This window comes from Neovison vison, chromosome 6, assembly GCF_020171115.1.
Source record: "Neovison vison isolate M4711 chromosome 6, ASM_NN_V1, whole genome shotgun sequence".
NCBI classification, from domain to species: domain Eukaryota; kingdom Metazoa; phylum Chordata; class Mammalia; order Carnivora; family Mustelidae; genus Neogale; species Neogale vison.
The window spans coordinates 123,028,112-123,048,061 of record NC_058096.1 but is presented as its reverse complement, the minus strand read 5'-3'; the positions used below and the strand labels follow the sequence as shown (position 1 = coordinate 123,048,061).

General features: G+C 36.5%; 1 protein-coding gene across 2 annotated transcripts in view; it reads right to left on the bottom strand.

Annotated features, from left to right (window-relative positions):
* Positions 1 to 19,730, bottom strand: part of POLQ (DNA polymerase theta) — a 162,584-nt gene extending 142,854 nt beyond the window's left edge. Inside the window, exons 1-9 of one of the 2 annotated variants that reach the window (XM_044252248.1) lie at positions 19,457 to 19,730; positions 18,818 to 18,997; positions 16,747 to 16,877; positions 15,163 to 15,319; positions 13,434 to 13,542; positions 10,405 to 10,624; positions 7,576 to 7,723; positions 4,863 to 5,009; positions 1,306 to 1,518 (exon numbers count right to left, since the gene is read on the bottom strand). In XM_044252248.1, the coding sequence (XP_044108183.1) occupies positions 1,306 to 1,518; positions 4,863 to 5,009; positions 7,576 to 7,723; positions 10,405 to 10,624; positions 13,434 to 13,542; positions 15,163 to 15,319; positions 16,747 to 16,877; positions 18,818 to 18,997; positions 19,457 to 19,637 (1,486 nt within the window). In that variant the 5' untranslated portion in view covers positions 19,638 to 19,730. Of the gene's footprint in view, positions 1 to 1,305; positions 1,519 to 4,862; positions 5,010 to 7,575; positions 7,724 to 10,404; positions 10,625 to 13,433; positions 13,543 to 15,162; positions 15,320 to 16,746; positions 16,878 to 18,817; positions 18,998 to 19,456 lie in introns of those variants that run through there. The other variant, XM_044252249.1, reaches the window with a different exon arrangement.
* Between the last annotated feature and the right edge of the window lie 220 nt (positions 19,731 to 19,950).

The following is a 19,950-nucleotide window of genomic DNA, read 5'->3' as shown; positions in this document are numbered from 1 at the left end:
TAGGTTTTATTTATTTATTTATTTGAGAGAGAGAGAGAAAGAGAGAGAGAGGGAGAAACAGCATGAGACGGGAGAGGGTCAGAGGGAGAAGCAGGCTCCCTGCTGAGCCAGGAGCCCGATGGAGGACTCTATCTCAGAACTCTGGGATCATGACCTGAGCTGAAGGCAGTTGCCAAACCAACTAAGCCATCCAGGTGCCCCTCGTTTTTCCTTTAATAAAATCTCTATATGTTAGTTGGGCATATGGCCTCCCTTGCAGTTGGGGAAAGTAACTGTGTGATAAGTTCTCCCTGATTGTATGTGAGGAGAAATATTTCGTGCAACTCCTGGGAAGTGCCCTTAAGGGGTAGGCTGTGTCCTTTACTTCCTTTACTTCCTTTACATCCTTCCTGATGGTTGAAATGATGATGTGATGACAAAGTCAAATTACTCTAAAAGTCACTTCCTCAGATACTATCCAGCTTTTTGTACCCAGAATATCCCACTTATTTTCCCATTAAGACTCTTCCTTTTCTCCTAGATACCCTATTTTCTCTTTAGCAGCCACAGAACTGTTTGTCTGTTTGACAAATGGTATAATACGGGAGTCAATAAACTACATCCTAGAAAATAAGGAATGACAGAGAATGTTCCTCTGAAAGTTCTTTAATGTTATAAGGCTTATAACAATCTTGCCACACCCAAAATAATGTACCACGTTAGAAATAGTATTTGCTGCTATCTTGATATTTAATTAAACAAACCTTTACCCCATTGCTTAAGACAAAACTTCTGTTTGGTTTGTGGTAAGGTTATCATTACTTTTTGACACAAGAAACTAAAAAAGTTATTTTCAGAATCAGCACAAATTTAGAGAGAAAACATTTCTATTCCCAAACTCTGAGAGTATTTCCCAACTCTCAGCATCCTTATTTGAAGTCTTAGACCAAGCAGAACTAAAACCCATGAAAATTACTTACTTCATTAGCAGTAGAATATACTGAAAATTAAAAATCATCTTTTAGTTAGTGTGATAAGTCATTTTGACTAGAATATTGAATCATTTTACTGTATATAAGGTAAAGAAAATTTTAATTTTACATTAGTAGAAAATCAATGGTTGATATATGAAAATTATAACTTATATTCATTATATATTAAGTAAAGCAAAACATGACATTAGTGCTTTGGATAACAAATGCAGCATGATAGGAAATGAGTTGCCAGGAACTAGTCAAATTTCAAGCAGACTGACACAGTCCCTCAGCAATGCTACTGACACAGTCCTTCAGCAATGCTGTCACAATTAAATTCAAACTCACTTACCTACTGTGTCTACCCCTTTCCTGCCAGCACGACCAACCATCTGCTTATAAGTAAGAATATCTAGAGGTTGACCACTGAAAATAGGAGTCCGAATAATTACACGACGTGCTGGTAGATTCACTCCAGATGAAAGAGTAGAAGTTGCTGCCAAAACCCGAATCTGACCTTGACGGAAGGCTCCTTCAATGATATCCCTCTCCTCAAAAGTAAGACCTAACAAAAGGAAGTTATAATAACATATATTTACTAATGAATATAACAGAAATATCATACTTGATCACTTACAAATATATCTGGGAATCTACTACAAGCCTCTAAAGATTTTTTTCAAGCTATTGTTCTGACTATAAACAAAGAAGTCACCATGGTCTAACTTTTTAAGAGTATAATCTGCCACCCCTAGAATACTTTTATCTCATCTCCTAGACCATGGGTTGGCAAACTTTTTCTGTAAGCATTTTAGGCTTTGCAGGACAGATGGTCTCTATTGCAACTACTCAACCCTACCACTGTCACATGATAGCAGCCACAGAACAAACAGGCATGATTGTGTTCCAATACAACTTTATCTACAAAAATCTGCTGGATTTGACCAGCAGACTGTAATTTGTTGACTCTTGTTCTAGACAATGAAGTCACTGAGAGTAGAGATATGGCTTATGTATCACATTTAAGCATAAAAAAGTGCTGAAAAATAAATACACGAGTAAATGAAAAACAACGTAAAGAATATATACTTACCTGGCTTACTTTTAAATTTTATTTAAAAAATCAAACCATAAGTGACTCTTAATCTCACGAAACAAACTGTGGGTTGCTGGGGGGAGGGGGGTTGGGAGAAGGGGGGAAGGTTATGGACATTGGGGAGGGTATGTGCTTTTGGGTAAATTGGAAGGGGAGATGAACCATGAGAGACTATGGACTCTGAAAAACAGTCTGAGGGGTTTGAAGTGGCGGGGGGGTGGGAGGTTGGGGTACCAGGTGGTGGGTATTATAGAGGGCACAGCTTGCATGGAGCACTGGGTGTGGTGAAAAAATAATGAATACTGTTTTTCTGAAAATAAATAAATTGGAAAAAAAAAAAAAAAAAAAAGGACCGAGTTTGTAATTTAGGTGATGGGTCACTTTATTGGTATGCATCATAAGCTATATACAATAAAAATATTCTTCTATATGTTTGTATGCATATACATATATACATATATTTCAAAATGTATTCATGTATGCATAATAAAAATTTAAATAAATTGAAAATGTTAAATTCAAAATTTTAGAAAACTATACTTTTCTTTTCAAATTTTTATTTAAATTCTAATTAACATAGAGTGTAATATTGGTTTCAGGAGTAGAATTTAGTGATTCATCACCCACATACTACACTTAGTGCTCACTATAATACCTACTTAATACCCATTACCCATCTAGCCCACCCCTACCCAACTCTGTCTCAACCCTCAGTTTGTTCTCTATAGCTAAGAGTCTCTTATGGTTTTCCTCCCTCGTTTTTTTCCCCTTGCCCTATGTTGATCTGTTTTATCTTTTAAATTTCACATATGAATGAAACCATACAGTATTTGTCTTTCTCTGACTGCCTTATTTTTGCTTAGCATAATATAATCTAGCTTCTTCCATGTCATTGTAACTGGCAAGATTTCATTCTTTTTGATGGCTGAGTAACATTTCATTGTGTGTACATACGTATATATGTATATGTACACATGTATACATATATGTACGTGTGCGTGCACACGTGTGTGTGTATATACATACCGCACCTTCTTTATCTATTCATCAGTTGATGGACATTTGGGCTCTCTCCATAGTTTGGTTATTTGTTGATAATGCTGCCATAAACATCAGCGTGCATGTACCCATTCAAATCTGTATTTTGCATCCCTTAGGTAAATACCTGGTAGTGCAATTGCTGGGTCACAGGGCACTTCCATTTTTAAGTTTTTTAGGAACTTCCATACTGTTTTCCAGAAGGGCTGTACCAGTTTGCATTCCCATCAATAGTTTGCATTCCCCTTTCTCTGAATCCTTGCCAACATCTGTTGTTTCCTTGTGCTGTTAATTTTAGCCACTCGGATAGGTATCTCACTGTAGTTTTGATTTGTACTTCCCTGATGATGAGTGATGTTGAGCAGCTTTTCATGTGTCTGATAGCCATCTGGATGTCTTCTTGGGAAAAATATCTGGTCATGTCTTCTGCCCATTTCTTAACTAGATTATTTGTTTTTTTGGGTGTTGAGTTGGATAAATTCTTTAGATTTTGGATACTAATCCTTTAACAGATGTCATTTGTGGGCACCTGGGTGGCTCAGTTGGTTAAGCAGCTGCCTTCGGCTCAAGTCATGAACCCAGGTTCCTGGGATTGAGCCCCACACGGGGCGTCCTGCTCAGTGGAGATCCTGCTTCTACCTCTCCCTCTGCCTGCCATTCTGTGTGTTCTATCTCTCTGTCAAATAAATAAATAAAATCTTTTTTTTTAAAAAAAGAGATACGACAGGGCGCCTGGGTGGCTCAGTGGGTTAAGCCTCTGCCTTCGGCTCTGGTCATGATCTCAGGGTCCTGAGATGGAGCCCCGCATCCAGCTCTCTGCTCAGCAGGGAGCCTGCTTCCCTTCCTCTCTCTCTGCCTGCTTCTCTGCCTACTTGTGATCTCTCTGTCAAATAAAAAAATAAAAAATCTTTTAAAAAAAAAAGAGATATGTCTTTTGCAAGTATCTTCTCCCATTCTAAAGGTTGCTTTCTAGTTTTGTTGATTGTTTCCTTCACTGTACAGAAGCTCTTTATCTTGATGAAGTCCCAATAATTCATTTTTCCTTTTGTTTCCCTTGCCTCCAGAGAAATGTCTAGTACAGGTCAAAGAGGTCTCTAGGATTCTGATGGCATTCTGTCTCACATTTAGTCTTTCATGAATTTTGAATTTATTTTTGTGTATTGTGCAAGACAGTTTCCTTCTTCTGGACCCAGAAGAAACTATATGTTCTTAACCATATCCTTAGCACATATGTCACAGACAGATCACTCCCTGAAAGAAGTTATTTAATTTAGTGACTGCATAATCCTGGCAATTTTGACAATCAGAATATTTTTAAGTACTTCTAGCCCTCTCCAAACACAATATGATAATGTCTAAAATTAATTTGATTTTGATTTGATTTTTAATTTATTTATAAGAGTATTTCAATCCCCTGTGAGATAAGAGGAAACATTCAGAGTAGCATAAAATTAGGGCAGCAAGTACCTGTCTAACCTGAATTTTAAGGAAACAAAGTGTAGAAAGGTAACAATTTTAGAATTCACTTCCCCAATGGTATAAAAATTGCCTTTATCTGGTGTGTGTATGTGTGTGTGTGTGTGTGTCTATATATAGACACACACAATAGATAAGTATACTAAATATGTTTTATTCTTGTTTAATCACACACTTCTTAAAATGAAATCTAAAAGTGGCATGGTTTTACAAGAAATCAAATGCACAGAAATAAAAAATGAAGAAATTATGAAGATTTTTAGGGGGACTTCTTAATAACAGATTATAAATATGGATACCTGCATGATGAAATGCTACTCCCCATGGTACAGTTTTTTGTAATACAGAGTCCAGTCCTGAAGGTGAACGTTTTAACTGATCCATCACTTCTAGGAGACCCTTTTGTTCCAGTATCACTGGTGGAAGTTCAGATGATCTTACCAATCCTGTCACAGAAAAAAACATCAACACTGTTCATTTCTTGCTGGACCTCTTTAAGTGCTATCTGCCTAAGTCATGACAGAGCTAAATATTAGGACAATGTTTCTAAAACTACTATACATAATAATTAGCAAGCCATCTTTTAAAAATACTTTTGCCTGACTTTGATTCCTACACATTGTGATGCAACAGGATGCAACCTGAACATAGAAATTTTAAAATTTCCCCAGTTGATTCTAATGTGCACCAAAGTTTAGGAAGCACTGTGTTAGGGTAAGACCAAGCCCACAAGAGGTGATCAAAGGACCCAGCTGAGGAAGGAAAGGATTACAGATACTACCATTCATAGCCTAAAAATCAAAATGCTTGCTCAAAGTTTGTCCCACAAACCAGCAGTGTCAGAAGCACCTAGGAGCCTATTTCTATGTGACAATTTTTCTAGCCTCTTTGCCACCCATGTGATAGTTAGCCACCCATTACCTTCTGTCTTTGTCTCTCTGTAAATTGCTCCCCTAGTAAGACATCAACTTTCTTAGATGCAGGAGCTATGTTTCTTTAAAGAATTTCCCAAACTTGGAAGCCTGGGTGGCTCAGTGGGTTAAGCCTCTGCCTTCGGCTCAGGTCATGATCACAGGGTCCTGGGATCGAGTCCCACATCAGGCTCTCTTCTGAGCAGAGAGCCTGCTTCCCCCTCTCTCTCAGTCTGCCTCTCTGCCTACTTGTGATTTCTCTCTGTGTGTGTCAAATAAATAAATAAAATCTTTGAAAAAAAAAAAAGAATTTCCCAAACTCTTGGATTTCTGAACTAGTAAGCCTCTGATAAAATTTTAACATATATATTCTTTAAAATATTTTAGGTAAACCTTCCTTAAAAAAATTTTTTAAGGACCCACAGGGGTTGTTATTGTTATATTATACTAAGCACAATTTAAAATTTTTAAAAACTACCATTGATCAATACCTTTATTTCAATAGAAAAGTCATTTTAACATTAAAAAAAATTAGTAGGGTAATTTTAGAATTTAAACTTCAGCTTTACAAAAAAACGCAGTCGTATCCTTATTTTTCTGGTGAAAATTTCATTATAGCTCAGACTCCAGTCCAAGCACTAGGATTTCGGAAACCTTGCTGTAAATCAAAGTAACAGAATCTCAAGCAAAGAAGATAATAATAATGTTTCTGATTATCAAAGGAATTTAAGTAATTATGGTACAACATAAGGAATATAAATGGCACAGTATAGAAAACATCAATTAGGAGGGAAATAAAAGAGATATTATAATGTTGGGCTGGAGCCTATCAAATAAAACTTCAAGCAAAGCTTTCTTATTGGAGCTAAGCTTGAGGTATCCATCACCTATCCTCAGGATTCCAATGAAATCATAAAATATCCTAATATTCTGTGACCAGAACTGGTTGGTTTCTGTCTTCCCTAAACTCATCTGTGTAGGGACCCCAAAGGACCACAGGCTAGCAAAAGTAGTGAGGGAACAGTGTTCATCCTAGAATCAGTAAAATATATACTAATGGTTATAGACATACATTAATCACTACTCAGCAATAGAAAACAAATAGATAAACATAACAATCTGGAAAATCTTAAAAATACCATGCTGAAAGAAGCCAAACATACAACACACATACATCATATATGATTCTATTTATACGAAATTCTTGGGAATGGCACAACTAATCTAGAGTAACAAAAAGCAGGTCACTTGCCTGGGGCTCAGAATAGAGAGGAGATTGATAGCTAAAGAGCAAAGATTACATTTTAAATGGGTGATAGGAATGTTCTGTAGGTTCATTACTGGTGGGGGTTAAACAAGTGTATACATTTGTTAAAATTCATTAAATTATAAACTTCAAATGGGTACATTTTATTATATATAAATTATACCTCAATAAAGGTGATTTTATTTATTTTTTTAAGATTTTATTTTATTTTATTTTATTTTGAGAGAGAGAGCATGTGTGAGAGAGCAAAAGCAGAAGAAGCAGCAGAGGAAGAGAGAGAAGCAGGCTCACCACTGAGCAGGGAGCCCCATGCAGGACTTGATCCCAGGACGCTGGGACCATGACCTGAGCCAAAGGCAGACGCTTAATAGACTGAGCCACCCAGGCACCCCAATAAAGCTGATTTTAAAATATATGTGTTTATATGTATATATACATATGCATATGTGTGTGATTCTTTTTTAGGCTTTGGAAATATAAAAAAAGATATGTCTGATTTCTCCAGAAAAATGTGTGTATATGATGTTCCAGATATAATTTAGGGTTTCAAAGATCAATATTTCAAAGCTCATGGATCCTAGATGAAGAATCTTAGTATGTGCCTGTATAAATCCAGTATTTTAAAAATCTTAAGGTTAGCCTGAGTGTGTGTATACGTTGTCTATCGTGAGGATAAGGAGAGGATTAGTCACAAAAGCATTGTTTTGTAAAGGAGTGTCCAGTGGGCAGGTGGTACAATGATCAAAAAGAGCCATGCTTTATTTATATACTCATTACATTACTTTCAAGCAAGTGTACTGAGCATAGAAGCTTCCATTTCCATCAGTAACTTACCCTTAGCTTGATGGTGTAGATTATAAAACTCACGGGCAATGCTATCTGCCAACTTCTCACACCATTTCTTTGATGGACAGAAAAGCAATACTGAATGGTTATCACAAATGGTCTCATAACATAAACTAACAACATGGTCCTCATCTCCCTAAGGAAGAAAGAGAAATAAGTCACTCTAATGGTCCTTTCAAAACATTTTCATATCAGTTTAAAGTCACTCACTCATTTTGCTTCAAGATTTCTTCTACTGGGGCCACCTGGGTGGCTCAGTGGGTTAAGCCTCTACCTTCAGCTCAGGTCATGATCTCAGGGTCCTGGGATCAAGCCCTGTATCAGGCTTTCTGCTCAGCAGGGAGCCCGCTTCCCCGTCTCTTCTGCCTGCCTCTCTGCCTACTTGTGATCTCTCTCTCTGTCAAACAAATAAATAAAATCTTTATAAAAAAAAAAAAAGATTTCTTCTATTGAAAGGCATAACAAAAACCAATTACAAAGTCAATAACAAAGAAAAAACAAGAAGAGAAAAAAAGAAATACACTTCCTTATAATGCAAGGTGAAAGGAAATATGTTGATTAATTTATCTAGTATTTATTGACTTCGAACCCTCAGCCAATGGGGATATCATGGTAAGCAAAAGAAAGTCAAGATCCTGTCTTTAAGGTGGTTAGGGTTCGTTGGCGAAAGGTATTAAAGTACAAAACAAATAAATGTAAAATACAATTACTAGATGTACTATAAAAGCATTTTAGGATGTTATGAAGCCTCATATTTGACATACATTTGACAAAAAAATCAAAGAGTTTTCTCTGGAAAAATTATCTAGCTGATATATGAAGGAGGGGAGGTGTTATTTCAATAAGGGTAACTGGTGGTCAGTGGAAAAATTTCAGGCAGAATAAAGCATATGTAAATCCCATGTGGTAGCCCATTGAGTTCTCAGAACTGGAAGGGGTGTTTAACTGAATTAATTAATTCGTCCATCCATTCGCTCAATGAACAAACATTTACTATGTACCAGATATTGTCCTAGGCACTGGGGATAAAGAATAAAGTAGAAAAAAAGCTCTGCCCTCAAAGTGTTACTATGCCAGTAGGAAGGGACAGATAATAACAAAAACAAGATAAGTAAAACACAGAATTTTGAAAAGTGATAAAAAGAAAAAGAAAATGGAAAATAGGGACCAGGAAGGGGAGGATGCTGTAATTTAGATAAGGTGGCCAGGGAAGGTCTAAGAAAGTGACTTTGAGTAAACGTCCAAAGGTAAAAGAGTAAACCATACTAATGCTTAGAGGGAAAGCATTCCATAAAGAAAGAACCTCAGGTGAAAGATTCTTGGCATATTTTAGAATAGCAAAGAGGCTGTAGAGGGAATAAGAAAGTAGTAGGTAAGGTCAAAGCACTAAGTGGGTGGGAACAGATCATGTAATGTCTTATCAGACTACCAAAAAGAGGCTGGCTTTCATTCTAAAGGAAACAAGGAACCACTTCAAAACTAGGAACATAATGGTAATGTGATCTGATGTTCATGTTAAATAGATCATTAGCTCCCGATTTAAATATAGACTAAAAGGGAAAAGGTAGGAAGCAGAGAGCTCAATTAGCAGACTATTTCAATAATCCAGGTATGAGTTTAAAGTGATTCAAACAGGGTGAAGGCAAAGACATAGCAATAGAAACAGATTAACAGGAGAGTAAATGAATGCGCTTACATATTTGCTGAGGTAACTAAGGCACAGTCTGGTAAAATTTGGGGTACAGAGCAAACCAACTGGAATAAGATTCCATGCCAGACATATAAAGGCTACAAATGCCTATCTAGGACAGGACTGAAACACATGAACTTATTCCTATTTCCAACTCCAGCTGTTTCCGTATTCAGAGGCACAGCTCTACACAGAAAGAAATGTCCCACTCCACAGATGATGAGTCAGTTTTTTAACCTCAGGTTTGAAGAATCAGACTTAAAAAAATACTGTGAACTAAAATTTCTTAAGTGTTTATGGGTGTGTGAGGGAATTTATAATTTATTAAGCACTTCCTAGATGCCAATTTTTTAACACCATCCTTCACTCCTAATATAAGTATTACACCCCAATGTACAGATAAGATAGTATATTCAGAGAGGTTTTGTGATTCAACTAGTATCCACAATATCAAGTATCTCTATTATGTATCAGAGGTAGGTCTGACTCCAAAAATGTTTTTTCTCTTTCACTATATATTATGTCTACTACTTAACAAAAGTAAATTTTCCACATTAGTGCTTAGTGTAAACTAAGCCATAAGAAAATCTTCTCCCAGTTAAAAAGAACAATCTACAAAATTAAGTATTTTTTTATTATTTATATTATCTTCTATTATACTTATTGGAAAAGATAATCATATAAATTGAAGGCACAACTGGGCATCTGTGTGGCTCTGTTGGTTAAGCATCTGCCTTCTGCTCAGGTCATGATCCCAGGGTCTTGGGATCAACCCCCATTTCCAGCTTCCTACTCAGTGGGCAACCTTCTTCTCCCTCTGCCTCTGCCTGCCTCTCCCCCTGCTTGTGCTCTCTTTCTCTCTCTTTCTCTCTGTCAAATAAATAAATAAAACCTTTAAAAATAAATAAATAAATTGAAGGCACAACTGAATTTCTTCTCTCACCATCACTACCAATTATTTAAGATGAAACCATTAGCTTGGCATTAATAATCCTTCTAATGGATATGTAAAGCATATTCAACTGCATTGCAACCCCTAATTTATATAACTCAAAAAAATGTGAACTCCTAGAAAATGCAATCAAACACAAAGTACTGGGAATAGTGATGTAAAAATACTGACTTACCTTTACTTGTAGACTGGGCTGAAATTCCCTCACAAGCTTCATTGAAGAGTCATATATAGAATTTCCAATTTTTACTGACTCTAACAGTGGTACAGGACGAAAGTTGGTGTGGTAGAGTTCAGCATTCAACCAGGAAGCTACAATCTCCAAATTAGGAAGAGTAGCACTCATGCCAACAATCTGCACGGCATTAGATAGAGGACTGGCTAAATTTGCCTGGCTGTCGAATACAAATGAAAATGATGTTCAAAGATACATAGTATTAGTTTCAAATAGTGCTGCTAACATATTCTTGGTCATGTCCTTGGGTACATACACCCATACATTTTTAAGATATATACCTACAAGTAAAATTACTGGGTTATAGATCATCTTCAGTTTTATTGATGTCGAACTGTTTTCCAAAGAGACTATACTAAAGTATCTCCATGATCCATATGTGTTTCATTGTTCCACATCTTGTCACCACTTAGTATTGTCCATCTTTTTAATGTTAGCTATTTTGGAGAGTGTGTCATAATATCTCTTTGAAGAAGTAGCTTATATTGCCTTGATTACTAATGAGATTAAGTATCATTTCATGATTATGGACCATCTGGATACCATCTTATAAATGCCTATTGAGGGTAGGAAAAGAATAAATGAAACAAGATGGGATCGGGAGGGAGACAAACGATAAGAGACGCTTAATCTCACAAAATAAACTGAGGGTTGGGGGGGGAAGGAGGGAGGGAGAGGGTGGTGGGTTTATGGACATTGGGGAGAATATGTGCTGTAAAGTGTGTAAACCTGGCGATTCACAGACCTGTACCCCTGGGGCTAATAATATATGTTAATTTTTAAAAAGTGCCCATTGGAGGTGTTTGCCCATTGATATATTGGGTTTTCTCTTCTTGATTTGTTGAATTACTTGAATGTTCTGGATAATGACTTCCCTCTTTCATTAATTTTTGCTCTTGTCTTTATTATTTCTTTCCTTCTACTTTCTGTGGCATTATTTTACTACTCTAAGTTCTTGAGATGAATAATACATTAATTTTTCAGTCTTCTTCAGTAATACATGCATTTTATACATCAGCTCCCCCTTTAAACTTCAGCTGCATTTCACAAGTTTTGTTAGAAGATGTACTTTCAAATCAAACTATCTTCCAATTTCTACTGTGATTATTTTTTGACCCCCAAATGGGTAAAAATGTATGTCCCAATTTCCAGGGGACATGTTCTAGTTATGCCTCTCCTACACTTATTTTTTAGTGTAATTCCATTTGTCAGAGAATATATTTTTTAAAAATAAATAAATTAATTAAATAAAATAAAATACTTAAATCCTTTAAAATGTATTGTTTTATGGCTCAGGATATAGTGAAGTTTTACCATGCACACTGAAAAGAACATACATTCTGCTTTTATTTGGTAATTCTTCTACATACATCCATTTGGTCAAATTTGTTACTTGCATTAGTCTTATATTCTTTTTTTTTTTCTCCAATTTATTTATTTTCAGAAAAACATTATTCATTATTTTTTCACCACACCCAGTGCTCCATGCAAGCCGTGCCCTCTATAATACCCACCACCTGGTACCCCAATCTCCCACCCCCCCCACTTCAAACCCCTCAGATTGTACTGATCTGGTATATAAACAATTAACTCCATGTTTTCTCATATACTGAAAAAGAGGTGTTAAATCTCCCTAAACTGAAATATAAGAGCTCCTAGATTGAAAGAAATCTATTGTGCACCCAACACAATGAACAAAAATGAAACACCAAGACACATCGGTGTGAAATTTCACAACACTGAGGAAGAAAAGGAGACCCTAAAATCTCCCAGAGTGAATTAAAAATTTTTATACAAAGGATAAAGGATAAGCATCATAAAATCTTGACTTCTATACCTGGGCAATCTACGAAATAACCATAAGGCATTTTCAGATATGCAAACTTTCAAAAAAAAAATCATGAATAGACTGTGCACTAAAATAAAGTAGAATTCCTGGAAGATGTCCCCATCAAAATGAGGAAGTAAATCAAGAAGAAAAAATGTTATCCAAAAAAGGGGGACACTGACCCAAGTGTAAAGCAATAGGAATGAATGATAAAGAAAGATCCTAAAATAAGTACTATGCAGCACATATATAGTTTACCCACCTATCCAGATTGGAATAACTCAGAAGTCTTTTGGAGAAACTTCAAGAAGATGAATTTGGTAGAATAGCAAATGTGTTGAAATATACTGGATGGAGATTTATGTAAATGGGAAAGAGGCTGGGGATCAATCAGTGAAAAGGACATAGCAAACCAAACCATCAAACAAAAAAGATATTAATTTCAGATATTAAATTTCTCAAAAGTTATTTTGAAGATAAAAGTAATCATAATATACCACATGCTTCAGTTGGCAAAGGCATTTATATAGCCATAACAGTCTAACATTAAATATTGATCTGATAAAAATTATGATATAACAGTATTTGGAGAATGGGAAGATTATGAAAGGACAAAAAGAGACTGTGGGGTCAAGTAGGAGGAGACTGGGTTGGGTGAGTAAAGATTTTAAAGAAGAGCTAGGTCTTCATCTTTCATAATAAGTAGTACATAATGTGTAAAACTAAAAACACAGTGGCTACATTTAGAAATAGCATTGTAAATAATTGTTTTAAAAGCTGTTAGAGTTGAAAGTAGTTGTCTCTGGGAGGGAGGGGATAAAGAAATGCTATTTTTCAAAATTAGTCTTGATTGCTTAAATAGAATGATGTATAACTGGCAAATACAAAAACTGGATTTTTAAAAATTTTATCATAAAAATGAACAACCCAAAATGTTAAAATGTTATAAAAATCATCTAAAATCACTCTCAATCTTAAGTACTTCTTTTGGAACAAAAATGATCTGCTGTACCTGAGTTTGTTCTAAATAGGTATTATTGCCCTTCTTTAATTTATTTAATTCATACTTACTACGCACTTTTGCAAACAATTCCTTAGCACTGCTTAGAATCTCAGGAACTCCATTATTTCAGGTACTCACCAAGATGCTGACTTGTGAGTAATATAGCAAATCTTAGTGAGTAAAAGTTCCAGCAGATACCCTCGGTGAGAGTCTCCCAGCATATGCAATTCATCCACAACCACCATTCCTAAAGAGATTGTCCAGATACTAAGTTTCACAAAATTTAACAATTTCAATAAAAATTTTAAAAGACTCAGCATCTTCTATAGTAAGTAGCTGTCATTACTACAATATATTGCAGGTGATACAAATTTCTAACCATAAAACAAAAATCAAATTTCACATAATGGACAATCCTTTCTCAAGACATTTCAGACATCTTAAGTGGTCCAACTATACTGTATTTTGGATCTAAAAATCAAGGATTAGCTAACTCAGAGGAAACTGCCTCTCATTACTCAGATACTTCTATATTGGCAAGATTGTATAAATATATGTACAATGAGATATCAAATACACCTACCATAGTTATTCAGTATATTGACTTTTCTACGGGGTAAAACAACCAGGGCAACCAACCATACTGATGTTAGAAAGCTGCTTAGAATAACAAAATCAGATCAAGAAGAAAGAAATTATTTAAGGATGTTTCTGTTTGATGATAATAGGCTCGTGAATCACCCCACTACAAAACATAAATATGTCTGTATACCAGAATCCTCTTCTCCACTACTTGGAGAATCAAACCAGTCTATGCACTTGGAATAATGCTCAAGAAGTACTGAAAATTTAGTACCAACCAATGCCTTCTTTAAACATAGCCGTAAGATTATGGTTTTCACAGGCACCGGTATCCCTCCGCCCCCAACTAACCCTCCCCACCTAAATTAAGATCTTTCAAACCCATTTCCTAATGGCATATGATACTCCTTTTCCTCATCAGTAAGCTATCTGAAAAGTTATTTGAGTTTATTCACTCAGTCATTCAAAAACAATCTGTGCCAGGCACTGTGTTAGGTATATTGGATATCACATTTTATAAGATTCTATTGCAATCTTTGAGATATTTGAAATCCAATGGGGTCACAAGTGTTAAGACAATTCTGATACAAACTGATGAATTTGATTTCTCTCTCTAAGCTTCATAGAGCAGAGCCATGTCTTATTAAGTTTTGATTTCATTCCGCACTCCCACTCTACCCAGTTTTACCATTTAAGTTCATCAGGATCTCAATGAGTAGCTAACTGATATTCTTGCTGCTTTTGCTGATGCTACAACTATTCTATTCCTGTGCTACCTCTACATAGACTTTCCTAAGTGGTTTAAAAAAAAAAAAAAAGCATTAAGGTAGAAAGCCTTCACAGAGTTCCAAAGGAACAAATGTCAGTTTCTATAGCTTCATACCACTTCTGGCCTAAATGGTAACCTCCAAGTAAAGACCAAATCCAGCTATCTTGCACCAGAATATGATAATGAATACACACTAACTGCAGATATGGCAGAACCAGCTCCAGCATGCTTCGTTCTATTCCCAGTAAAGTTTAGGCAGAAAAGAAGCAATGAGAAATGACTTGAGGGCTCAAGGATATTCCTCTGTGTTTTGTAAAGTGCAAACATACAGGGAAATAGTCAATAGCAGCAAGCAGGACATAAAACTTTTTTTTTTTTTTTTAACACAGAGTTCCTAACATTACAGATGCCAATTCTCAATAAGAAAAAAATGGGACCTATAGAAATCATAACAGCCATTCCATTCCTTCAAAAAATAGCAGCAGAAAATATTTGCTTATTTCCTACTTTTCTTACCTAAAAGATCCATCTTATTTTCCTCTATGAGGCGATTGATCAGACCATTGGCTCTCTCAATTGTGCAGACAGCAATATCCAAAGAAGAGAAATTCCGTGTCGGAGAGGCACTGCCCATATAACCATCCACATTTATGCCTACTTCCTGAAACAGACTCTAAATTGAGCAAAAAGGAATAATACAAGTAAAAATACTTGAAATTCATGAATTATAGATTGGTTCTATCCCAGAATACAGACATAAGTATCAAAAGATATTTACTAGATTACTGTTGATTGTTCCTGGCCAGGACACACTGGTTTTTGTTTTGTTTTGTTTTTGTTTTTAGAATCACATGAGAAAAATATGAAGTTTAGAACTGACAAAACACAGAACAGAGATTTTCTGTTAAGACAGAGTCAAATAGAAGTATGCCATTTTAACGATTACATTTATAAAGCACTTCCAAGAGTTATAGAAATGAAAACTGGAAAAAAAAACTAAAGCACTCAATTTTTAATCTAATAAACACGTAAGAAACTAGCTCTGTTTTTAAACACAAATGTAACACTTTAACGAACAAATTTATACTTCATGAAAAAATTATTCTTATTATCCCACAATCTTTTATACAATAGAAGTTTTCAAAAGTCAAATGCAGTGGGACCTTGATGTTAATTTTTTTTTTTTTTTTTTTTGTAGTTTTACTTGTAACTAACATACCTTCTCAATAAAAAGGATCCTTTCATCATTTTGTTACTTTGGTCTAAGTTGAGAGGATGTTACCATGTAGGACCAGCTTTGTTGGCTATTTGGCCTCTGAAATAACTGTTAAAAAGATTTATAGAACCATAGAACTTTAGAGCTGTTCATTCAGTAAAATGTTTCTGAGCGTTATTGAGTTAACCCATAATATTAGGGTTAAAGTCCTTTTTACCAATGAAAATACTAAGGTCCAGGAGATTATGTGCCTGGCCTGAAGACATAGTTAATGGCAAAACTGGGACTAGAACCCAGCTTTTTTGGACTACCAGTTTAATAGTCTTGCCATTCCAACACATTTTTTCACTGCAGAAATCACAACAGTAAATGTATTTTATTTAATGCAACACTGTAGTTGTAAAAATGCCTTAAAAACCAGGGAGTATCATACTAATGAAAAATGTTATTATTCATTTTTGCAGAAGAACAAACCACAGGCCTGAAGTTTTATCTAAGCACCAATGGGTCTGGATCTTCTTCCCCCAACTACTCCCAAATGGCCCTCAAGATAGGATATGCATCCTTAAACACTCTTTCCTTTCCATGCTTCATTCTAATCCTGCTATTCAGTTAAAATGCTGTTTTTTAATTTATATGTTTATATGCTAATTGAAATATTCTGTTTACTTCCTAAAGAAAAGTTTATAAATTTTAACACAACTTTCAGTTACTCTTTTGATTTAATGACCCTTTCTCCTTTTATATAAATAATTTAAAAGTTTATCTTCATCAATGGCCAACTTTTAAAGCTACTTTGGGATGCAACGAGAGAAACTTTTTTGTTAACACAGCTGCCAGTAATAGATCTTATTACAATAATGTTCTTAGTATAAGAACATTACCTGAAGATAGTATTTCTTCTCTTTAGCCACAGAGACAAAGGGCAAAATAAACAAAGCTTTCTTCCGCATTTCCAAAACTCGTTTCAACATAAGTAATTCAGCAACAAGAGTCTTCCCAGCACTAGTAGGAGCTAAAACATGTTATTCCACAGGTTATTACAAAAAGAATATTTGACATAGTGTATTAATAAGTGTTTTAAACCAAATTCAGTAACTACAGAGCCTTAGACTAACCTATCATTAAGGCCCCTACTAGCAACTGAAAACTTTATTCACTTAAATGTCCCTGACTTCAAACCAGTGCTCTAGAGAGCCTCACACTGAAAACAGAGAATTCTTAAACAAATCCTTTTATGAACAATAAATGATAAATACTGAGTCCCTAGCTTGTATCTAATGATCCTTTCCTTTAAATACTGAATGATTAAAAGCCCTGCTTTGAGGAAGGAGATAAACAAGTTTAATATATTGTGGTAAAAACCATGATAGAAGTTGAGAGAGAAGAGCTATAATGAAGTTTATGGAAAGGAAATACAACTTGGGAGAAGAGAAGGGAAGAGGAAAGGAATGCCAAGCAAAAGAAACAGCATGTGCAAAGGCTAAGCCTGCTAAGTTCAAAGGATGGTAATTTAGTAAGCCTGAAATAAAACCAGAAAGAGTTAGAGAAGAGATATGAACAAGTCACATGAAAAATAATTTTATAATCCCACCATGTAAGGAATTTAGAATTTATCCTGAAAGCAGTATAGAGTGACTAGTGAGTTCTAGGAAAAAGTATGTTAAGATCATATTTGTACTTTATAAAGATCACTTTGCGAGCAGAGCAGAACAAAACCTGAGAAAAAATATAAACTAGTTATAAGGCTATTGCATAACCTAGAAGATGAGCATAGTCTACAAGAAAGAGGATAGTGAACTAGGTAGTGTACCTAAAAAGAAAGAGTACTCAGAATTAAAACATTTGGGTGGCTCAGTCGGTGGGGTATTTGACTCTAGATTTCCACTCAGGGCATGATCTTGGGGCATGAGCCTGAGGCTCTGTCTGGCTCCACACTCAGGGAGGAGTCTTGTTCTCTCCTCCTCTCCCCTTTCTGCCCCTCCCTGCACACTCACGCTCTCATGTGTGTGCGCTCTCTCTCTTTCTCTCTCTCTCTCTTAAATAAATAAATCTTAAAAAAAAAAAAAAGAAAAAGGTATTTGAGATGCACACTGGACACAGTGATTAACTGATATAAGCTGGTGACCAGAAATATGAATGACACTCGAGTTTTGGTTTAAGGAGTTGAAATGGTCAGGCCATTCTACCACTACTACCAGTTATGGTGTACTTTCTATATGCCAACAACTCTTCTAAGCATTCTCTCATGTTTTCTATTAATAAGCTATTAATTATCATAGGCATTAACTGTAACAGTTTTCAAACCCAACCAATCTGACTCTACAGCCTGAATTTATTAGTAGTAGTAAGAACTATCTGCCGAAGACATAATGAAAACTCTGGATGACTCACAACTTCAAAAAAACTGACACAAAGAAAGCACATCTTATCAAATGATAAGGTCTAAAGTCAGTGAGTAAAAATGTTAAAAAGTATGAATGTCAGAGTTGCCCCTGAAAGCCTATGTAAGTCTTCTACTTGGTAAATTACATATGGTTTTGTGTATACATCCCCGTACAAGATGGTCAATTTATAAATATGTAATGTATAATGGTCACACACTGTAAAGCAACTGAGATCAACCAGGGGAAGAACAGATGTACACTTCCCTTGCACTTTCATCCTGGAACATGTTTGTTGAGAGGAAAACCAAGCAGAATAGTTCTCTTTAAACTGTCTTCTTTTTTGCTCCCCACCCTCACCATAATGGCATTGGCATAACTTAAATATGCATATGATGAGACTCCACTTTTCATATTTTAAGGCTTTCTCTAGTTATAAATCACTGTTTCATTCAGTTTTTAACTACCCCATAACTACTACCTTTTAAACTACTTCATAACTACCTCAGCGGTATCCTTCATATTCATGTCATAAAGTAGTACAGAAATTAATGTGCACAAATTTGAATACCTGAATAGACTAAATTCTTTCCTTCCAGGACTTGTCCCAGCAAAAGGCACTCTGCCTGCCATTCAAACATCTTTTTTACACCCAAACTGTGATATTTCTCCAGAACCGCTACAGGAAGTCCCCAGTTTGCCAACAGCAACTTGTCTATTTGATCGTCAGGAATTGTCTGCTTGCATTCCCCTTTCAGGAAAAAAAAAAAAAAAAAAATTAGTAGTTGAACCTAATTCTAACATATGACTTCGGTAGACTTCCACTGTGTTTTGGAGTTCTTGTGTTGCACTGAGGCTATATAAAGCATATGCAAACATAAAGCACTTCCAGTACAAGGCTCTGTATGGCGTACTGGGCACTATGAGGCGTGAGCCTCCGATAGGTGATTAGATTTGGCCAACTAGAAAGTTGTTTCTGCAAAGGTCGAAAGACTCACAAACCAGTTGAATATTACTACCAGGCTGTCGCCCAATCCGCACGTCCATGACCTAACAGAAAGTGACCTGCCACGCTAGGCCAGAGTCACAGACTGAGAAGGGGAGTAGAAGTTCAGTGGGCTGTGCAAACACACACACTCTGTGCTGAAACTACACCTCCCCACACTGGGCCGCCCACCTCGCCCGCGGACCCCCGAGTGCCTGGGAGTACCTGCAGCTGCGGCCGGCGGGCGGCCGCGGTCCTTCAAGCAGCATCCCAGGCCCGGGGGAGGACTCAACACGGGCCCCGAGTGAAGCAGGAGGCTGTCACTGCCGTCCCCGCCACTTCCCGAGAAGGAGTCCGAGCTTGATGCTGAACGCCGCCGTTTCCCACTCCAGCGCGGAAGATTCATCGCGAATTCTTCTCTGCGATTCAGGGAAAGCCACAGTGCCAGCGTCCTCCCGCTCCGGAGAAACCGTGCCTGGTGACAGGTGCAGCCACCATCTTCCCGCCTCGGCCTTCAAACTCTGGCCTCCCAGCCCGCCCCGGAACCATAGAGTTTTCAGTGGTGAGAGTAACCCGAGAATCATAGAATCGTGGGGAAAGAGCGGCTCCACCGGTGTCTTCGACCTCCAACCTTCGACCACATTTGGAGGTTAGCGTTAGAGAAAACGAGCCGCACCTAGATAAAGGGTTGAGGACGGAGGGAACGACTCTGTATGCAT